Source organism: Dromiciops gliroides, chromosome 3 (genome assembly GCF_019393635.1).
Source record: "Dromiciops gliroides isolate mDroGli1 chromosome 3, mDroGli1.pri, whole genome shotgun sequence".
NCBI lineage: Eukaryota > Metazoa > Chordata > Mammalia > Microbiotheria > Microbiotheriidae > Dromiciops > Dromiciops gliroides.
In genome coordinates, this window is record NC_057863.1 from 638,774,159 (window position 1) to 638,797,552 (window position 23,394).

Genomic DNA, 23,394 nt, shown 5'->3' on the forward strand with positions numbered 1-23,394 from the left:
ATTTTCCCTGAGAATATCTTGGAAGATGTGTCTAAGCTCTTTCCTTGATCATGGTTTTCAGGTAGACCAATAATTTTCAAATTATTTCTCCTGGACCTATTTTCCAGGTCAGCAGTTTTTCCCAGAAGATATTTCACATTGCCCTCTATTTTTTTATTCATTTGGATTTGCTTTATTGTGTCTTGGTTTCTCATAAAGTCACTGGCTTCCATTTGTTCAATCCTAATTCTTAGGCGATTATTTTCATCAGAGAGCTTTGGTACCTCCTTTTCCATTTGGCCAATTTGACTTTTCAAGCTGTTGACTTTTTTTCTCATGAATTTCCTGCATCACCCTCATTTCTCTTTCCATTTTTTCCTCTACCTCTCTAACTTTATCTTCAAAGTTCTTTTTGAGCACCTCTATGGCCTGAGACCAATTCATATTTTTCTTGGAAGCTTTAGATATAGGGGTCCTGATGTTGACATCTTCCTCTGAGGGTGCCCCTTGGTCTTCCTTTTTACTGAAGAAACTTTCTATGGTCCTCGCCTTTCTCTGTCAGCTCATCTTGCCTTTCTTTTACTTGACTTTTAGCTCCTTACAGTGGGGCACTGTTTCCAGGCTGCAGTATCCCAAGCTTAAGAAGTCCCAGGTGGTATGATTGAAGGAGAATTAGGTTCTTCTCTCACCTCGCCTGTTTCCTAGTCCTAGATGACCCCAGACCAACTTGCTAATTAACCAGCTTTGTGTGTTGTGGTTGTTAGCTCTGATGAGCCTGTGCCCCTCCCCCACATAGGCCACTGCTACTGGAGCCTACCTCCTGGTTCTCAGCAGGGGTGTAAAATCCAAGTTCTGCCTTAGCACCAGCATAGGCCCCTGTAGTCTCCCCCTGCCCAGGGCTCAGCCCACTCACTAGACTGTGAGCTTAGTTCCAGATGACACTGGTGCTTCAGCTGATTCAGAGGCTCTGGGGGTCTCCTTCTCTAGTGAGGCCTTCCTGGGACTGGATCTGTGTCAGGATGACTGTGGGGTTGGGCTCCACTCCTGTCTCAGCACAGCAGCTCCCTCCTTCTGACCTTCCAAGCCGTTCTTGGTTAGATGATTTCAACACATTCTTCTGTGAGTTTTGCTGCTCCAGGCATTTTCCTATGGTGTTATTTGGATGTTTTTTGGAGCGATTGTGTCATGAGTTCAGGAGCTCACTGCCTTTCCTCCACCATCTTTGACAACATTAAGTATCAGCCTCTCCCACCCCATACTCTGCCTCACTATCATCCCACCATGATATGTAAGCTTTTTTTTGTGAAGTTGGTTTTTTTTTTTTTTTGTGGGGCAGTGAGGGTGAAGTGACTTGCCCAGGGTCACACAGCTAGTAAGTGTCAACTGTCTGAGGCTGGATTTGAACTCAGGTCCTCCTGAATCCAGGACTGGTGCTTTATCCACTGCGCCACCTAGCTGCCCCCTGTAAGCTTTTAATATAAATAGTTACTATGAAGCTCATTACTTAATAGATTTTTTACTAAGACCAAGTGATAAATGAATAGAACTTTTTTTAATCTGGTGAATTTTTAAATGCTGTTTTCTTTTATTAGAATGAACTTCTATTACATTTTGACATTGTTTTAAATGAAACAGAGGTGTGAGGTCTCTTTCTAAAGAACTGTTACCCAATCTTCTCATTTCTTAACATAGTCTAATCATTTGTAAAAATCATGATAACCCACTACCAATTCCAGGACAGCAGGTGAATCAGTTCCAATCAGTTTCTTGATGAAAGAAAAAGGGTTCTTCCCTTCCAAGATGCCACAAAAAATCCCAATCTACAATGTGTATAATGATTACCCAGCTGTGGCTCTCTTCTTCCTATGCATGTGGTCTTCTTAATCAATTTGATTAGTTCTCCTGAAAATGTGGTGTGAGGAAGATGTACTAAATATTCATCTTTTTCTTTTCCTAGTTTATTTCTGCCTTACCAACACAGAAGGTACTGGATTATTCCCAGAGGAACAGATGGCTGATTTCCGTTTTCAGAACAAAGATGATTTAACAGAAACCATTTCAAATCTGGAAGAATTCAAGAGAGGTGGAGTCTGAAATGATTTACTAATTATAAATTGAAACGGAACATGCATATCGATAAGTGTGTAATGTGTACTGTTGGAGAAGATGTAGCCAATAATACTTGGACCCTGTACCCATATTTCTATCTCTTTCCAGTTTTTCAAAGTAAATTATAGGGTCGTAGAGATCTTAGATGCCATTGAATCTGACCCGCTCATTTTGCAATGAGGAAACTGAGGCACAGAGAGGTTAAGTAATTTGCCCAGGGTCGAACTCGGGTCTTCCTGACTCCAAGTCCAGCACTCTATCCACTGTGTCATCTAGCTGCCCCCTGTGAAAATCAGTAAAAGCTTCTCTTAGGATGTGGCCCCGGAATTGAGCTACATAGCAACCCTGTGAGACTGTAAGTAGTATTATCCCCATTTCTCAGATGAGAAAACTGATGCTCCAAGTCCAGCACTCTTCTATTTTGCTACCTAGCTAACAATTAGGAAGATAATTTTAACTCGGGTACCAGGTAAGCTCTTTGAAGATTCACCCTTGGATCCGGATGTCAGCAGCCATGGGTAATGTAGCAATGGGGAGAGGATTTCCCTTTCTTTGGTCTCCCATTTTTAGGACAACACTTTGGTCAGTCCATTTGGTTTCTAGAAATCATCACAAACACGAATTGGGACAGGCTATCTAAGGGACAGAGAGAATTGCCTGAATAATTCAGGTTAAGGTAAAAGTTTGGTCCTCAAATGAGTAGGTAATTTATAGGTTCATAGATTGGGAATTGAAAAGGATCTCAGAGGCCAACCAATTATGGCTCTATAGTCCTATTTTTTTTAAAGGCCTTACTGATGCTTCTTTTTTTAAACATTATCATCACTTCCTACTGACTCTCCTTCATCTCACCCACCTCCATAGAACTTTCTTATTTGAGCAAAACAAATCAACACATTGGCCAGCCAGATCTGTCGTGCTGGAAGGGACCTTAAACACCATTGAGACCAATTCCCTCATTTTCCAAATGAGGAAACTAAGGCATAGAGGTTTTTTAAGATAAGTTTCTCAGTATGTCCATAGCCCATCAGTGATCTCTTCTAAGAGATGGGAGGCAGGTGTCATTAATAGTTTGAAGTCAACATTTTGACTTGACTTTCTTTTAAAAACTTATTAATTTATTTTTTTTTACATTTAAAAAACATTCTGAGTTCCAAATCCCCTCTCTCCCTCCAGGCTCTCCCCTACCCACTGAGAAGAGAAGCAGTATGATATCAATTATACATGTGAAATCATGCAAAATGTGTTTCCATATTGGCCATGTAGCCAAAAAAAAAAAAGCATGAAAAAAAAAGAGAAAATTATACTTCAATCTGTACTTAGAGTTCATCAGCTCTCTCTCTGGAGATTGAGAGTGTTTTCCATCATGAGTCCATCAGAATTGTTTTGAATCATTGTATTGATCAGATTAACTACTGACCAGGGGTTTTTTGAGAATATGTCTTTGGGAAGTGGGGTGTGGGCCATTCTAACCCTAACAGCTGGTCATTTCTCCTTCTGACTATCATTGCCCATAGTAGACACTCAGTCAATGTTGGCTTTTGTTTTTTGTTTGTTTGTTTTTTGCATGAATGCCCAAAATGGTGAGCCCAGAACCCACCTTAACCCTGGGGCTGTCCATCTATCTGCCCCACCCCCCACCCTGTTTGTAGACATAGAAAGATGCCACATCTCTATAGAACTCTTCTTTGGGGATCCCTCACTCAAAGATGAGAGCCACGGAATCTTGTAGCTTGAGGGGACCTTGTAGGTAATTTAGTCCAACCCCATCATTTAGCAGCAGATGAAACTGGGCCCCAGGAAGAAGTGACTTGCCCAAGGTCACAGGGTTAATAAGGAGAAAAGTTCCAATTTGGACCCAAGTCCTTGGATCCAGTATATATATATATATATATATATATATATATATATATATATATATTTTTTTTTTTCTCACAAGGTTACAATGCCTCATTCACACTTCAATATTTTGAATGTAGATAATGTTGACATGGGCACCCCCTCTCTACTAGCATAATTTATAACCCTTTTACAACTTATTGGATAGTGTTTAAGAACCACTGTGACTAGAAAACTCATTCCCCTGTGACCTCCCTGGTTAATGATTTAGCTAGGCTGGAATGTAGATGTCAGGCGTCACTATCTTGTCACTTGACCCAGAACAAGCATTCACTGGTATAACTTTCAGAATACTCAGGCTCATTTCTATACCATGATGAGACATAGAAAGAGAAACAGTGTGTTATAGTGGATAGAATACTGGACTTGGAGTCACAAAGACCTAGGTTCAAATCCCACCTAAATAACTCACTACCTGTAAGACCCTAAATAAGTCACGACCTCTCCATACCTCTGTTTCTTCAAGGGGATATGATCAGAAGACTTCTAAAGTCCCCTCAAGCTCTAAATCTGTGACCAAATGAATCACTTGGAGGGAGGACACAGTAATCAATCAATCAATCAATAAACAGTTATTATGCCTCTACAGTGGATAGAGCTCTGAGCCTGGAGTGAAGAAGACTCATCTTTCTGAGTTCAAATCCAGCCTCAGACACTTTCTAGCTGTGTGATCCTGGGCAAGTTACTTAACTAAGTTTGCCTCAGTTTCCCCATCTGTAAAATGAGCTGGAGAAAGCAATGACAAACCATTCCAGTATCTTTGCCAAGAAAACCCCAAATGGGGTCAAGAAGAGTCAGATATGACTGAAACATGGAATGACCATATACCAGGCACTGTACTAAGCCTGAGGATACAAAAAGAGACAAAAGACAGTCTCTGACATCAAGGAGCTTATAATCAAATGGGGAAAACAATATACAAATAAATATAGAGAAAGCAAGTAATATACAGGATAAAGAGGAAATAATTAATGGAGGGGAGACACTGGAATTAAGAGAGGTTGCGGAAGGCTTCCAGTAAAAAAAAAAAATAAATTTAAATGGAATTTTAGTTGGGACTTAAAGGAAGCCAGGGAGCTCAGGAGGGGAAGAAGAAGAAGAGGAGGAGGAGGAGGAGGAGCAGCAGCAGCAGCATTCCAGATGGGAAACAGTCATATTTATTTCCTTTTTCTGTCATGTTGGTTGTTGTTATTGTTCAGTAATTTCAATCATATCCAACTCTCTATGACCCCATTTGGGTTTGTTTGTTTTGGGGGGCGGTTTTGGGCAGAGATACTGATGTGATTTGCCATTTCCTTCTCCAGCTCATTTTACAGATGAGTAACTGAGGCAAACAAGGTTAAGTGATTTGCTCAAGGTCACACAGCTAGTAAAAATCTGAGGCTGGATTTGAACTCACAAAGATGAGTCTTCCTGACGTCAGCCCTGGTGCTCTAAGCACTATGGTGCCACCTAGCTGCTGTCATGCTAGTAAAAGGTAGCTGAAGAAGGCAACGCCTATCAATACAATTCTGCTTTTTCCTTAGAGAGTTACCTAGTGCATTGCCAATATGCATGAGAGGGAGGATTTGAACACAGGTCTGGCTGACTCCAAGGCCAGCCTTTGATCCACTCTCTATCCATGAAGAGACTATGCTGCCTCTCCTCAGAAATATTTAGTGAAAATATCCAGGTGTATTTTTATGTTGCAAGTTATGTGGATAAACAATATTTATCCATAAATGCCAGCAGTGGAAAAGATTTTCTTGTGCTACCTGCCCAAATTATCAGTGGATTGGCAGACCTGTCTCATATAAGCCACTTATTCTCAGTGCTTGTATCTGATTAGTCCATGTCAGCTGTATAATGATGGTAGAGAGCATTTGTCTCTTTCCATTCCAATAGAAAATGACATTCGTTTGTGCTGAGTGACAAAGAACTTTTATTTTATACAGAAATGAGGCTTTTAAAATGTCATTGCTATGGGTTTTCAGCATTTTGACCTGTCAGCCCTCTCCCCCCTCCCCCAACACACCATGTTGACATGCTCCCTTCCCCCTATGCCAGGACCTGACTCCCCTCCTTTCTCCATCTATTGAAACCTTTTCCTTCCTGAGATGGATTAATTCATTGGCCCCTCCACCATGGAGCCTCCCCTTTTCAGTGCAACCTGAAGTGATCCCTCTTCCTTCTAATCTTGCAGGGTACTCTCTTTTGCCTCTCCTATGTATTTAATCATGTCCTAATTTTTAAAAAGTTATTTGTGTGGGCAGCTAGGTGGCACAGTGGATAGAGTACCGGCCCTGGATTCAGGAAGACCTGAGTTGAAATCCAGCCTCAGACACTTGACACTTACTAGCTGTGTAACCCTGGGCAAGTCACTAACCCCAATTGCCTCACCAAAAAAAAAAAAAAGTTATTTGTGGGCATATCCTCTCCCCACCAGTAGATTGTAAGATCCTTGAAGGCAGGGATGATGTGATTTTTTTTGTTTGGGTCCCCATCTTCTAGCCCAGAGCCCTGCACATAGTAGGCACTTACTATATGTCTGTTGAATAAAATTGGATACTGGAGTTTCACATTTTAATGTCCCCTGTAAAAATGTTACTTTCATTTCTAAAAACAGATGGATTTGGCGAATTACAAGGCGAGAAGGGAGGTGATGTCATTTCCAAGAAGGTTGACGAGAATGCTCCCTTTGACTTTGGATGGTAATTGACCTAGCTTTTAATTACTCTTGTCGTTGTCGATGTTGTTATAGGGTAGTAGATGTTTGGTGGAGTCATCTTGGTCCATTGGGAGCCAGTTGTTAAATTTTCAATGGGAGGATGTATACATTGGGCAGCGAGGTGGCATATTGAATAGGCTCACAGGGCCTCAAGTCAAGAAGACTTGAGTTTGAATCTGTCCTCAGACACTTACTAGCTGTGTGGCCCTGGGCAACTCACTTAACCCTCATTGCCAGAAGAAGAAGAAGAAGAAGAAGAAGAAGAAGAAGAAGAAGAAGAAGAAGAAGAAGAAGAAGAAGAAGAAGAAGAAACTGAGATTTAGAAAGATTCATTGACTTAGCCAAGATTTGTGGGGGACATAAGACTAACACTCACATTTCCCGATTCCTTTTCCACTACTGTTTGATTATTATCTATGAAGCCGAGTTCAGTTTTTTTAAAAATTGACATTACAAGCATGTTGTTTTAAAAAGTTCCAAGAGAGAATCTCTGGGTAAATTAAAATCAGTTTTATTGACAATGTCTAGAAAAATCAACAAAATAGGCTCATTATCCCTTCATGGTTTCCAGAGAGACTGAACCTGTTGAACCTTCAATATTTATAAAATCGTTTGAAAAAGAGGTGTGCCTGAGGGTGAAAATCAACTCTGCTCAACAAGTAATAAGAGAGAATGAATATTTTTATCAGAGGTGGACTATATTGAAATGAGGGTCTTTGGGGTACATGACTTGGATCACCCACATCTTCGTCAAAGAAACAACAATTTCCATATCACCTGTCTGACAAAAGGGACAATTCACATTTCCCCAGACCTTTCTGAGTAAACACAATGAGCAGAAATCCACCCATTAGCCCAAATTTATAATTTATTTTACTGCCTTTGATTATATCTCAGTCATCTTGGCTGGGTAGAAAAGGGGGAAAAAACCACCTTGGTCTCAATACAATAATTAGTTGTTTTTTTGTTTTGTTTTGTTTTTAGTGAGGCAATTAGGGTTAAGTGACTTGCCCAGGGTCACACAGCTAATAAGTGTTAAGTGTCTGAGGCTGGATTTGAACCCAGGTACTCCTGACTTCAGGGCCGGTGCTCTATCCACTGTGCCACCTAGCTGCCCCCAATAATTAGTTTTTAGCGCAAGAGAAAAATACTCATTTCTCACATAAGTGACAAATGAACCTGGGGGAAGAGGAGAGTTTACTTGTGATTTGTTCTAGTGATCAAATCTGATATCATAGGTTCTTTTCCAATGTGATCTTTTTCCTAGAATTCTAGAAGTAGAAATGGGTTATAATGGAAGAAGGTCATAGACAGTGTGGTTGGGGACTGAAAAATACTGTGTTGCTCTTTCTTCAAGTACCTGATGATAAATTAACCCATGGGGATTTAGCCAAAGAACATACCCGGCTATGGAATTCATTGGCTCATAGTATTTAGAGTTGGAAGGTACCATTGAAGCCAGTGGCACCTCCTCCTCTTATGACTGAGGAAATGAAAGCCAAGAGCAGGGACGATTTGCTTCCTGGTACATAAAGCAGCAAATAACTGATGGATCATTTTACTTCCTTCTCAGTCATGTGGATCATCAACATGTCCAACCTATCAGCCATTACTGAAGGTATTTTTCTTTCATTTTAAGGAAATATAAGAAAAAGAGGATCCCACCCAACAGAAAGAAGAAAGTCACTTACAAAGACAGAGTTCGCACATTACATCTGCGAAGAAACATAAACAACCTGGATAGAATACAGGAGGAAAAGAGATTTTTCGTCATGAAAACCAAGTGAGTATCTTTGAGGGAGGAAAACTTCAGAAAGAGATTGGAATTTGGTCTGAGCACCAAGAGGGCTTCGGAGGGCTTCCCCCCACTTGTCATTGTTCATCAGGGTCCCAGTGGGGACAGCCAATATGGGGGGATAAGGGATTATGGGTACTGCCAAGGTTCTCTCTAGCAGGGGCTCAATTATGAGCTCACAGGGAATGATGAACTTCTATTGTGACATGTTCCTTTGAGAGGTGAGGAAAGTCTTTGAGGGGTGATTATGGGAGTTCATAGAAGAGTAGATCTGATCTCTCTCTCTCTCTCTCTCTCTCTCTCTCTCAGAGACCTTGCTTTTTTTGTTCCATAAAATAGTTCCTTCTTACTTCTCCCCTCACGTTCCTCCCCCCTCCCCGCCCCCACCATATACCTTTTTCTTCATCCATTCCTCAAACTGGAAGAAATCCCAGTTATCAGGAAGCTTCAAAAATGGGGGGAAGGAAGGTAAGTGCTATCCTCCAGCCCCCTTCCCAATAGCCTAAAGTTAAGTTCATTTAAACCTTTCCATCCTTGTCACACTCAAAAGGCCTAATTAGTCCATTAAGAGTAGTATAAAGGGATGCGGAATACTGATCGTTGCTAGGGATACATGCCTGGAGACACACAAAAAAAGATCCCTTGTATAGCAGCGATTAGGAGGACTCTGAAGAAACCAGCCTTTCCATTGGCTATGTTGGTGGAGCTGCTTCTCTGATATTTTTCTGGGAATCATGAAGCAAATGACTTGAAAGTGATACTAGCGTACAAACCTCAAAGAAGGCATTAAAGTTTTATTTCTAAACCAGCAAGTGAAAAGGAGCGACTAGAAAAATCGAGCTTGTTCTTTCTAGCTTGGCAGTACCCACACTCTGCTTCCCATAGGGACACCACTGCATGCACTGGAGCAAGAAGACACAGAAAAGAGAGCTGCTGGGGCCAGGCAGCTCTCACTGGTTAGAGCTTTTCTCTCTCTGCCTGTAACTGTGTGACCCAGAATCCTCTTTGTCCATAGCACTCAGGGGAGTCATGAGATGAAGGGAGGGAAGGAAGAAGCATTTATCTAGCTCCTATTATGTGTTTACCACTATGCTAAATGCTTAGGGATAGCCATGTGATGAAGGGAAGGAAGGATGGAAGGAAGGAAGGATGGAAGGAAGGAAGGAAGGAAGGAAGGAAGGAAGGAAGGAAGGAAGGAAGGAAGGAAGGAAGGAAGGAAGGAAGGAAGGAAGGAAGGGAGGGAGGGAGGGAGGGAGGGAGGGAGGGAGGGAGGGAGGGAGAGAGAGAGGAGGGAAGAAAGAAAGAAGGAAGGAGGAAAGAAGGAAGGAAGAAAGGAAGGAAGGAAGAAAGGAAGGAAGGAAGGAGCATTTACATAGTACCTATTATGTATTTACCACTGTGCTAAATGCTAGGAATAGCCATGATACAGAAAGGAGAGGAGGGCAGCTAGGTGGTGCAGTAGATAAAGCTCCAGCCCTGGATTCAGGAGTACCTGAGTTCAAATCTGGCCTCAGACACTTGACTAGCTGTGTGACCCTGGGGAAGTCACTTAACCCTCATTGCCCCGCCCCCCCCAAAAAAAGAGGAGGGGGAAGGGGAGGGGGAGGGGGAAGGGATTCCTCAATCAGAGTTCCTGACACCAATAAAATCACAGGTCTAAGTTAAACACAACAAAACCAAACCAAACCACCCAATTGCAGCTCCATCCTCCACCATTTCTGCCCTGCCCCTCCTTTCCTGGATGCAAGTAGGAATGCCACCGTCCCCTGCCTCTTCCTCCACTCCCCGAAGGGCGTCTCCTTTCAGCAGAAGAAGAGGAAGATCAGACATAGAGCTAACCCTTAACTTCCATTCCAGGCAGGATCTAGATGCGTGCCAGCAGCGGATAGAGTCGATTCAGAAACAGAAAGTCCAAGTGGAAACTGAAATACAGATGGAGAAAGAGGCCCACAACAGGTGTGTAGAGCTGCCCAATCTGCCTGCCTTTCCCAGGGATGACTTTCCCAGGAGGGTGCACCAAGCAGCAGATGCCTTGCTCTTTCTGCAGAAGCACAGTAGCATCTGAAGAAATAAAACCTGTATTGATCCATCAAATGACTTAGTCATTTTTGTTAGGACAAAAAACCCTCAGTGTGTTCTTTTGGGGGACCCTTGGAGTTACCATGAGACCATGGACCCCCCAAAATAGCGAGAACATAACAGTTCCTAGGAGGTGTAATGGGAATGGATACCACTTTTCTAATTATCCACAGAAAGAACAAGTGTGGCTGTATGTATGGGGAACTTGAATTTAGCAAGGCAGCTCAGAGTCATGGAAAAGCCTCAAACCAGGACCAAGAGGTCTGTTTTCTGGTTCTGACTTGGCCACTTATCTTGGTGAGAAAAGAGTGGACTGATGCCATCCAATTGGGAGAAAGTCACTTCCCCCTCTGGGCCTCCATTGGCACTTTTGTCAAATGAAGGGGGTGAATCAGATGTTTACAAAGACCCCCTCCTACTTCTGATGTTCTACGACTTTGCATAAGTGATGGCGTAGTCCAGTCGGCCTATTTTCTGGGACCTAGAAATTGGGTGATCTCATTGAAAGTCATTACTTTCGGGGCAGCTAGGTGGTGCAGTGGATAGAGCACCGGCCCTGGATTCAGGAGGACCTGAGTTCAAATCCGGCCTCAGACCCTTGACACTTACTAGCTATGTGACCCTGAACAAGTCACTTAACCCCAATTGCCTCATCAAAAAAGAAAAAAAAAAAGAAAGAAAGAAAAAGGAAAAAAAAGAAAGTCATTACTTTCACATAAATTGGGAAATGTTTCAAACATGCTTCTCAGCCCGAAGGCTCATGGATCGTTTCTTCATTTAGCTTGTGAGATTTTCCTATTCACTCTTCCCAACATCTTCCTTCCTTCCTTTGATTTGCCCATCTCAGTGCAGCCGTGTTTTGTCTGCAAGCAATGCACCAACGTCTGTGCACCGAACTGGAACATGAAAAGGACCTGGAGACAAAGATTTCTTCGATTCTAAAAGAAAACGAGTAAGTTCAGAAATGGGATGGACGCAGAAAGGCTCGGGGTTCATTGCAGCCTTCTCTTAGTCAGCAGGGATGCATACTCTAAGGGCTAAAGCCCCTTATTAATTCATTTGAAGGTGAAAAAAAAATGTAGAGTTTGTAAATAGGAGCACTGGACTTCGGGTCAGGAAGACCCAAGTTCAAATCCTGCTCCAAACACTTGTAAAGCCCTGATCAAGTCCCTTAGCCTGTCTGAGCTTCAGTTTCTTCATCTGTAAAGTGAGGCCAATAATATACTTATTCCAAGGACTGTTGTGAGAATTAAATGAGATGCTATCCATAAAGTGCTCTGCAAACCTTAAGGCTCTATGGAAATGCTAGCTAACTGACTAACAGGGCAGTGAGGAAGCACCATAGTGCACAGAGCACTGGGCCTGGAGTTAGGAAGATTCATCTTCCTGTGTTCAAATCTGGCCTCAGACACTTACTAGTTGTGTGACCCTGGGCAAGTCACTTCACCCTGTTGGCTTCCGTTTTCCTCATCTGTAAAATGATCAGGAAAAGGGAATGGCAAACCACTCCAGTGTCTTGGCCAAGAAAATGCTAATTAGGGGCCAGACACAACTGAACAATGACAACAAAGCTAACTTCACAGAAAACTAACCGAACACTCCAAGGTATCTAGCAAATGGAAAGATTAAAAGGGTTTTTCATGTTGCCCATTTTACTTATTCTTCCTCCAAAGTGTTAACATTGATTTGCTTTCTTCTGTGTATGGGTCTATAAAATGTTTAGCACGTTTCTAGCAGGAATGTTTCGAGTTCATTGCTTTAAGAGAACTTAGGGAAAAGATATAAAATCATATTACTTTGTGGGCTCAGCCAAATAGCAGTGTGTGCTTGAATGATGTTTTAGTAAGAAGTAGTAGATATTGGGCTCAGGGGAGGGGGTAGTGGAGACAAATGGAAGGAAGATGATAGCAGAACAAATGAGATGCTTACAAAACTTCCAATCTTCTCCCCTACCCCCAAATGATAAGACAGATTAAAAATCCAATACTGTAAAAATTGTGCCGAGAATACTTTGTGGGAGACAAAATGCTATTTAAGACCTCTGCTAATATTGTGTACTCTTTGTAAGTCTATTTTATCTCAAACCAACTCCCTAGCAGGCTAATATAAGGAGTTTTAAAAGTCAAGTCTTGGGGCAGCTAGGTGGCGCAGTGGGTAGAGCACCGGCCCTGGAGTCAGGAGTACCTGAGTTCAAATCTGGCCTCAGACACTTAACACTTACTAGCTGTGAGACCCTGGGCAAGTCACTTAGCCCCAATTGCCTCACTAAAAAAAAAAAAAAAAAAAGAAAGAAAAGAAAAGTCATTTATGGCCCTTTTTTTTTTCAGTATAACATTTAAGGCAGACTTGGGTGAAGTACAGCAGGGAGGATGGACAACTAGGGGGGCGCCATAGTGGATAGAGCGCTGGGCCTGAAGTCAGGAAGACTCATTTTCCTGAGTTCAAATCTGACCTCAGACACATCCTTGCTGTGTGACCCTGAGCAAGTCACTTCACCCTGCTTGCCTCAGTTTCTTCATCCATAAAATGAGCTGGAGAAGGAAATGGCAAACCACTATAGTCTCTCTGCCAAGAAAACCTTATAATGGAGTCACCAAGAGTTGGACATGACTGTAAACCAACTGAACAACAGGAAAGGAAGGTATTGGGTGTCTAGGGGACTACTGGTAGGAGAAGTAAATGAAATGCTAAGAAAAGTGTTGGATCTAGGGTCCATAGAGAGCAGTCAAAATTCCACCCCTGATAGTTTGGGCTTCCATTCTGAGCCTCAGTTTCCTTCTCTGTCAAATAAAACAGGCACAGTCTGTAGGATCCCTTACAGCTTTAGATTAATGAGCTTCTTGGGGGGGGGGAAGACAGCTTAGATAAAGGAGGATGGGAAGATGGGAAAGATATAATAGATTTATTTCAACAGTTTCCGTAGAGAAGAGTTCCTTTTATATCACACACCCCCATCCCAGCATATTTGCACGCACGCGCACGTGCGCGCGCACACACACACACACACACACACTCTGTCAGTCCTCGACCCCCACTGCTATTGCTGTTCAGTCATTTTTTAGTGCTGTCCAACTCTTCATGGCCCCATTTGGAGTTTTCTTGGCAAAGATACTGGAGTGGTTTGTCATTTCCTTTTCCCACTCATTTTACAGATAGAGAAACTGAGGCAAACAGAGTTAAAAGACTTGCCCAGGGTCACACAGCTAGTAAGTATCTGAGGCCAGATTTGAACTCAGGAAGATGAGTCTCCTAATATCAGACCCAGTGCTCTATCTACTGCACCACCCAGCTGCTCCCCGACCCCCATTGCTCCCACCCATAATGTAAGCTAACATTTGTGATAACATGGTTCAGTTACATTATTGGTTAAATAGGCTTTTGTGGACTAACCTGGAAAACCAATCATCATTTATCACATTATTCCAACAGGAAAGTGTGCTTCACATTCCAAACAACAAATTTATGAATAAATTTTTAGACTAGAATCAGTTCATGAACAGATATTATCTAGATGTGTGTGTGTGTGTGTGTGTGTGTGTGTGTGTGTGTGTGTGAAAGGCCATAAGTGTGGGGGGTGGTGAAGAGAGAGCTGATCATCACTTACCCCTGACACTTACTGGCTGTGTAATCCTGGCCCCTGCTCACCTAACCTCCCTGAGACCGTCAGTGCAGAATGGGTGCCAATCTGCATTAGTGGAGGGAATTTCCTCATACAGGAGTTCCGCATGCCAGTGAAATCATGGGTCCATATTGGACTGTATATATCATATACATCTATACACACACGGGGTGTATGGGGTATTCAGGAAGGACTAGCACTTCTGGTTTGCCAAGCCCTTTTCAAGGCTGCTCATCTACCTCTGATGACCACTTGTCGCCCAGTTCTCACTGATGGCTTCAAGATGCTGTCTGCCACACCCTGGTAAAACCATCTCAGCAGACAGGCTAAACCAGTTTGAGGATAACTAACGGGCTTCAGTCCCCTTGGTGAGTTGGGAGGGTATCCACCCTAAGTATGTGAAGACTGAGAAGTTTGTTCCACTGGCCATGAAGGAGGCTGATGCAGGCCCTGTGGAGTGCTTGGAGCTCGGCCAGACATGGAAGACACCAAGGTCATGCAGTGCATTCTGGACCATCGCCAGGTGTCTTGAATTTTGTCCTGGAGCCACTGCACCTGGATGGCTCTGGAAGGGAGACTGAGGTAGATGACTGTGTGCTGCTCTGCCTCACTTAAATGAGTCATGCACAAGTCAAGACATTATCTCATGACATCATTGATCTTCTTTGAAAATGAAGGACAAACAACACACAAACCAACCACACATATACATATATACATACACAAAAATACATATGTATATACACACAACTCATACACAGACACAGCACAATAAACATAAATACACAATACACACATGGACACAAACACTTAATACACACACATGCGTGTGCACACAGCACACATACATACACATGGACGCACATGCATACACACATGCACACACATACACAACACACATGTACACATAAAACCCATACACAGGGGCAGCTAGATGGCGCAGTGGATAGAGCACCAGCCCTAGAGTCAGGAGGACCTGAGTTCAAATCCGGCCTCAGACACTTAACACTTACTGGCTGTGTGACCCTGGGCAAGTCACTTAACCCCGATTGCCTCACAACCCCCCCCCCAAAAACCCAACCAAACAAAACCCATACACAGACGCATACCTACACATATGCAGACACATACATGCACACACATATACATATCTATACATGCATACATACACATACACAAAAGTCTCCCTCCAAACTGTCCATCCAGACTTCCCTTTACATTGGAGTTGCAGCAACATGCTGCTTGCAGAGCCTGGTGCTATTTGCAATGCCAGGAATTGGTCTGTAAACCTTTAGTCCGAGTTAGTGAAGCTAAATTGTAGAGCTAAAAAATGCATGGCTGGACGAACAAATGAATGAATGAAAAAAGATCTATTTAGTGCTTATTATATAACAAGTACTATCCTAAACTCCGGGGACACAAATGCAAAAAAATAATTAGTGCCACAGTATTCCCAGCAAGCCCCGTTTTCTAGAGCTCTTACTGTAAGAAGCATTTCATTTCATGTGCTTCAAAGACCATGGGAAAATGAATAACTAGGCACTCAATGGATATATGACCCCATCCCCAGGAGCCTGATCATGAAAGGGTTGGAAGAGGGTCTCTGGAGACACTACTGAAAGGGAGACTCCAAGCAGCCTCTGCAACTGGATCTCTTCTCTACTTTGCCCTTATTCCTTCTTCTGGCTGACTGTTCCTTCTTCTACAGTATTTAATAATTGCAGCCAACACTGTATTTTTTGAACCCTTTCTCCCTGGGCTCCATACTCCTCTGCTGCTTCCCTCTTTCATCCCTCTCAAATGTCCAGGCTGATCTGGTTCATAGGGTTTCCATGTACCCTGAGAGTGTCCCCTCCCTCCTACTGCCAAAGAGTCTATGCCAAAATTCAGTGCCTCCTGCAAAACAGGATGTGGGAGGGGCAGCTAGGTGGTGCAGTGGTTAAAGCACCAGCCCTAGATTCAGGAGGACCTGAGTTCAAATCCGACCTCAGACACTTGACACTTACTAGCTGTGTGACCCTGGGCAAGTTACTTAGCCCTCATTGCCCTGCAAAAACAAAACAAAACAAAAAATCAGGGTGTGGGGTTGTAGGGTCACAGTGGTTGGGTTCAGGGCATGGCGGGGGCGGGGTGGGGGGGGAGCACCAGAACCAAGGGGATGTTGGACTGGTCTTTAATAATTTGTTCTATAAGAATAAGAATTATCTTGGAGTGGATTCTTTCAATTTCCCTCTTCTGGCCATTATTGTATTTACTGGGGCAGGGGTGGTGCAGAGAAGGGCATTTTCTAGTTTATTATTTGGGATTTATTACTTCTCTTTCCCCTCTACACACACACACACACACACACACACACACACACACACACACTTATCCTAGGAACCTCACTCTTCTCTGGGGCCAGAGGAGTCAGTAGACCCAACCCAAGAGAGTTAACTCTCAAGGGTCTGAGCTGATTTCATTTGCCAAATCATTAGTGTTGTTTTTTTTTTAATTTTTCCCCAAGTCATGAATTTTATGCAAAGCTTTTTTGAAACCTTTAAAGCACCAAACCATTGTAGCAGATACCACTTTCATTGTTCTTATTATATCCCCACTAAAGTTCTGTCCACCCTGTTGCCTCCCTGAGGGGACCTTCTCAGGCTGTGATGATAACGTGTAAGTGCTGCCTGATGTCACCAAACCTGACAGATCTTAAGAGCAGGTTTGGCGACAGGCTGTCTACTCATCACCCAGAGACCTGCCAGACTGAGTTTGTGGCTACTTGTCTCCAGCCTCACTGAAAGAGGGAGATGGGTGTCTGTGCCCTCTCCTCTCTTAGAGACCCTCTTCTAAAGTGGTAGAGGAGGGGGCAGCTAGGTGACACAGTGGATAAAGCACCCTCCCTGGAGTCAGGAGGACCTGAGTTCAAATCCCACCTCAGACACTTGACACTTACTAGCTGTGTGACCCTGGGCAAATCACTTTTTTTTTCTTTGCAACAAACATTTATTTTATTTTTCCAGTTACATGTAAGGGTAGGTTTCAACATTCATTTTCATAAGATTTAGAGTTCCGAATTTTTCTCCCTCCCTCTCTTTCCTCCCCCCTCCACAAGACATCAACCAGGTTATATATGTACAATCCACAAGTGCTCTTTTTTTAACCACTTTTCTATGGGGGTGGATAGTATGCTTCATCATTCGTCCCTTGGGATTGTCTTGGATCATTATATTGCTGAGAGTAGTTAAGTCATTCACAATTGCTCATTGAACAATACTGCTGTCACTATGCACAATGTCCTCTCAGTTCTGCTCACTTCACTATACATCAGTTCATATGAGTCTTTCCAGGTTTTTCTGGTATCATCCTGTTTGTCATTTCTTATAGCACAAGACCATTCCATCACAATCATATACCACCAAAGCTTCTTCAGTCATTCCTCAATTGATGGACATTCCCTTGATTCCCAATTCTTAGCCACCACAAAGAGTTGCTATAAATATTTTTTGTACAAATTTTCCCCCTTTTCTCTTTTTCATGATTACTATTGTTAACGGTTTCCCTTCCATTCTATTCCCTTCCCCATGATATTTACTCTATTATCCATCTTCTTTCACCCTATCCCTCTTCAAAAGGGATTTGCTTCTGTCTGTCCCCTCCCCCAATCTGCCCTCCCTTCTTTTGCCCCTCTCTCTTTATCCCCTTCCCCTCCTATTTTCCCCGCAGGGTTAGAGGGATTACTCCACCCAATTGAGTGTGTATGTTATTCCCTCCTTGAGCCAATTCTAATGAGATTGAGGTCTTTGAGCCAATTCCTGGGCAAGTTACTTAACCCTCATTGCCCCACCAAAAAAAAAAAAAAAAAGCTAATTGATATTAATTGGTTAAATGAAACTGAGGACCTAATTAATCATGGATAATTAATTCATTCATATCCTTCCTGTCTGTGTTTGTGACTCTTCAGACTTTGCCATCAATTCAGTTCAATTTATAAACATTTATTAAGTGCCTGCTGTGTGTCAATTAGGGCACCTAGGTGGTTCAGGGTATGGAGTGCTGGGCCTGGAGTGAGGAGGACTCATCTTCTTGAGTTCAAATCCAGCCTCAGACACTTAGCTGTGTAACCCTGGGCAAGTCACTTAACCCTCATTGTCCCACAAAAAATAAATAAATAAAAATAAAGTGGTAGAGGAGCTGGACTTTGGACCAATGACCCCCCCAGGGAATCCTGGAGTCTTTGGATTCCCGACTCTGCCTCACTCGAAGCTCAGCTTCCACATCAATAAAATGTAGGGAAGTTGCACTTGATCACCTCCCAAGTCCCTTCCAGGTCTAAATCAATGAACCTATGATCTATTCCCATTGTTAATATTATTTTGAAATAGACGTAGCCAGGTAAGGTGATGCCGGGTCCTGTAGTCAGAAGATGATACACTTTCTTTTTCTTTTTTCCTTTTTTAATTTAAAAGGGAAAACATGTGGCACATTGAAATCGAAGAGGGAAAATTCAGCACTCTCCGGGAGAATCTTAAAGAAGAAGAAGCAAAATCAGCACAACTCCTCCAAGGGCAGGCGGAAGAGCGGCTTATTCAGGCAAAGATGGCGGCTGTCAGGATTGAACGAAATAAGAACTTCCGACTCCAGTAAGTGCAGCCAAGGATGGCTCTCTCCCTCTGCTGAGAAGGGAATGTGGTGTGGTAGAAAGAGTCCCGTCCTCAGGGGACCTGGGTTTGAGTCCTGACTCAGCTGTGTGATGTTGGGCACCTCTGAGCCTCAGTTTCCCTATTTGTCAAAAGGGAATTATAGGATTTGCACATGAAGAAAGCACTTTGTACTTGTAACAGAACTTTGTCATTACTAGGGAGTGACCATAGGTCACTCCCTTCTCTGCTACAGGTCAAACTCACATCACTCTGAGGATGTGGGGAGGGAGGAAGGGCCCATACAAGCTGTCCCCCATACATCAAGCACAGGGATAGCAAATTCCACCTGGGAAGGCCTGGGCCAGCGATCCTGCCTTCAAGCAAAAGAATCATGCAAACGCACAGATGAAGGACCCTGATAAAGCAGAATCTCTACCAAGTAGAAATGCTGTTTACTCAATATGTGGCAACCTTGAGCTTGAAATACTCTCTGTATTTCAAAACTCTAGGTTTTACTGTCCTTATGGATACCAACTAGTTAGTTGGGCTTTTGTTCATTTTTTATCTATCTATCTATCTATCTATTTATTTATTTATTTTTTAGTGAGGCAATTGGGGTTAAGTGACTTACCCAGGGTCACACAGCTAGTAAGTGTTAAGTCTCTGAGGCAGGATTTGAACTCAGGTACTCCTGACTCCAGGGCCAGTGCTCTATCCACTGCGCCACCTAGCTGCTCCTCATTTTTTATTTTTACAATAATATATTATTATTTTTTTCCATAAAAGTATTTTATTATTTTCCAGTTACATGTAGAGATAGTTTGCAACATTTGTGTTTATAAGATTTCTAGTTTCAAATTTTTCTCCCTTCCTCCCTTCTCTCCCCCCTCCCCAAGACAGCAAGCAATCTGATATGGGTTATATATGTACAATCACATCAAACATATTTCTGCATTAGTCATGCTGTGCTAGAAGAATCAGAGCAAAAGGGAAAAACCTCAAAAAAGAAAAACAAAAAAAGTAGAAATAGTATGGTTCAATCTGCATCTAGATTCCACAGTTCTTTTTTTCTGAATTTGAAGAGCATTTTCCATCATGAGTCCTTTGGAACTCTCTTGCACCATTGTATTGCTGAGAAGAGTCAAGTCTATCACAGTACAACAATATAGTATGTGAACATTTTAAACCATAACTTTTTCCCCAGTTTTTGAAAGTCAGTTAAAAATAATAGGTTTGGGGGCAGCTGGGTGGTTCAGTGGATAGAGCACCGGCCCTGGAATCAGGAGGACCTGAGTTCAAATCCAGCTTCAGACATTTGACACTTACTAGCTGTGTGACCCTGGGCAAGTCACTTAACCCCCCATTTCCCTGCCAAAAAAAAAATATGTTCATTTATTATGACAGCATGGAGAAGCTGGTTATTTTGAGTCATTCAACAAACATTCAATAAACTTTTATTAAGTGCCTACTATATGCAAGGCACTGTGGCATATAAAAAGTCAGAGAGACAGTTTCTGGGTAATTAATCATGCTAGCAGATAATTAATAAAAGGGGTCAGTGGTATTCTAGAATACCAAAGACTCCATATGCCCTCGGAAGAGTGGGTATGCCTGAGGGTGCCAATCAGCTCTGACTGGTTAACAATTAATGAGAAGAATGAATATTATAATGAGAAGTAGACCTATTCTAATGAGGGGTGGGAGACATGAATTTGATCACTCAGTCTTGGACAAAGAGACATCTCTTATCCAGACTACTTATGTGTTGGGCAACCTAGATAAAAGGGGATCCACCTCTGCTCAGACCTGGCTGACTAAACACAGTGGTCCAGATTTCACATGAAATTAAATTCTTTGTAAGATTCTCTGGTGGGGGCAGCTGGGTGGTGCAGTGGTTAGAGCACCAGCCCTGGAGTCAGGAGGACCTGAGTTCAAATCCAGCTTCAGACACTTGACACTTACTAGCTGTGTGACCCTGGGCAAGTCACTTAACCCTAATTGCCCCACCAAAAAAATTTTTTTATATATATATTCTCTGGTTGGGTGGGGCAACAATACTACCTAGATGGTCTAGGGGGCATAAATTTTTGGACAAGGTCAGAGTGTTCCCCAATAATTTGTTATTTACTAATAATTTCTCTCAAAGCACTGGGGATACAAAAAGACCAAAAAGTCCCTGCCCTCAAGGAGCTTACAATCTAATGGGGGAGACAATATGAAAACAAACATATGCAAAGCAAGCTATATATAGGGTAAATAGGAAATAACTAATGGAGGACGCTGGAATTAAGAAGGGTTAGGGAAAGCTTCCTAGAGAAGGTAGTATTTTAGTTGGGACTTAACAGAAGCCAGTGTTGGGGCAGCTAGGTGGTGCAGTGGATAAAGCACCAGCCCTGGATTCAGGAGGACCTGAGTTCAAATCCAGCTTCAGACACATGACACTTACTAGCTGTGTGACCCTGGGCAAGTCACTTAACCCTGATTGCCCCCCCCCCCAAAATAAGCCAGTGTCATCAATGAAGGACGTCAGGGAGGTTATTTGTCACTTAGAACTTCTTTTTCCTCATGCTTTATTCAAGAGACAGCCTAAAACACAATGAAAAAACTAAGGTCAGGAGAGTCTTGGGTTATTAGCTGCTTGAACATGGAAAGTCACTTAATTGAATGATTATAGGGAATATGCTTTGTTTGTTTGTTTGTTTTGGTGAGGCAATTGGGGTTAAGTGACTTGCCCAAGGTCACACAGCTAGTAAGTGTCAAGTGTCTGAGGCCAGATTTGAACTCAGGTCCTCCTGACTCCAGGGTTGGTGCTCTATCCACTGCCCCACCTAGCCGCCCCTGGGAATATACTTTGTAAGCCTTCAAGAGCTAACGAAACATAAGCCATTGCTATTCTTTGAGCCTTGTCATTTAGGAAGAATGGGAAGGAAGCACGGTACAATGGAAAGAGTTTGGGCTTGGAAGTCAGAGGGCCTGGGTTCAAATCCTGACCCTGTGACTTACAACCTATGTGGCTTTGGGCAAGTCAAGTCACTTAATCCCACTAAACCTCAGTTCCCTCATCTATATCATGAGGGAGTTGGACCCTCGCGGCTCTCCACCCATGTTCTTCTTTGGCCTCAGCTTCATTCTCTGGAAAGGAGAAGGTTGGATTTAAGGGCCTTCCAGTTCTAGAGCTGGGCTCCCAAATACAGTCCAGATACTATTCTAGGTCCTAAATACAACGTGTGACACTGATTCTATGGGAGGCCAGGAGCTCATTTCTTTCCCCTGCCATCCTCTCCTTCCTCTTCACCCTTGGAAACCTCTGCCAAACAGTAGGAAACCTGGGCTCCCTCCCTTCAAGCGGGGGCTCTGGCAGGGGCAGTCGGAGGGTAGGGGGAGGAATAAAGGGTAAAGACTGGAGCTCAACATGGTCGGGAGTTGGAGAGGCAGGGCACTGAGGCTTCCTACCAGCCTCAACCCACAGAAGCAACATTTTTTATTATGACCCAATTCCCTGTCATCTCCTTTCTTTTATTTCATTCCTCACACATGTATCAGGGCAGCTAGGTGGCTCAGTGGATAGAGCACTGGCTCTGGAGTCAAGAGGACCCGAGTTCAAATGTTACTTATTAGCTATGTGACCCTGGGCAAGTCGCTTAACCCCAATTGCCTTAAAACATATGGGACCATCTCCAGCTGTCCTGATCTATATCTTGCAACTGGACCCAAATGACTCTGGAAGAGGGAGTGAGGTTGTGGAATTTGCACACTCCTCACTTACTTAAATCCAATCCACTGCAAGTCATGACATCATCCTGATGTTTTTGGGGTTTTGGGCGGGGGGGGTTGTTTTTCGTTTTTTGCGTGGCAATCGGGGTTAAGTGACTTGCTCAGGGTCACACAGCTAGTAAGTGTCTGAGGCTGAATTTGAACTCAGGTACTCCTGAATCCAGGGCCAGTGCTTTATCGCCACCTAGCCGCTGGGTTGTTGTTGTGTTTTTTTTTTTTTTTTTTGCAGAGCAATGAGGGTTAAGTGACTTGCCCAGGGTCACACAGCTAGTAAATGGCAATTGTCTGAGGTGGGATTTGAACTCAGGTCCTCCTGAATCCAGGGCTGGTGTTTTATCCACTGTGCCACCTAGCTGCCCCGACATCATCCTGATGTTATGGTCCTTTTTGAGAATGAAGGGCAAACAACACCAGCACACTTCTAGTAATTCGGGATAAACATTATGAGAGGCCCTGCCTTCATGGAGTTTACATTCCACTGCAGAGGCAACAATGTATGCATTGACAAGTAAATATAAAATAAATGCTAACAGATGGGGAACTCAACAAAGAAGGCATCATCAGTCTGTGTGTTTCCCTTGTGACTAGAACTACCTGTCATTTCTGGCTGTGGTGGCTCCCATCCTTGGTCTACCAAGGCACAGAATACATTCTTGTAATTTATCCACTGATCTCTTTTTCGTGGTTTTCTAGGGAATTTTTCTATAGGAAGCACTGAAAACAAATACAAATTCTCTCTGTAGTTTTTGGGTTTTGTTTTGGTTTTTTTACTTAGACCTTAGAAAGAAACCCTTGTGTCTATTAGCCA

At 43.0% G+C, this 23,394-nt stretch overlaps 1 protein-coding gene across 1 annotated transcript in view; it reads left to right on the forward strand.

Moving 5' to 3' along the window:
* CFAP74 (cilia and flagella associated protein 74) overlaps window positions 1-23,394 on the forward strand; it is a 134,628-nt gene that overhangs the window by 11,593 nt on the left and 99,641 nt on the right. The window contains exons 3-8 of the mRNA XM_043995435.1: window positions 1,937-2,062; window positions 6,593-6,677; window positions 8,334-8,477; window positions 10,347-10,445; window positions 11,416-11,520; window positions 18,639-18,812. Of these exons, the coding sequence (XP_043851370.1) occupies window positions 1,990-2,062; window positions 6,593-6,677; window positions 8,334-8,477; window positions 10,347-10,445; window positions 11,416-11,520; window positions 18,639-18,812 (680 nt within the window). The 5' untranslated portion in view covers window positions 1,937-1,989. The remainder of the gene's footprint in view (window positions 1-1,936; window positions 2,063-6,592; window positions 6,678-8,333; window positions 8,478-10,346; window positions 10,446-11,415; window positions 11,521-18,638; window positions 18,813-23,394) is intronic.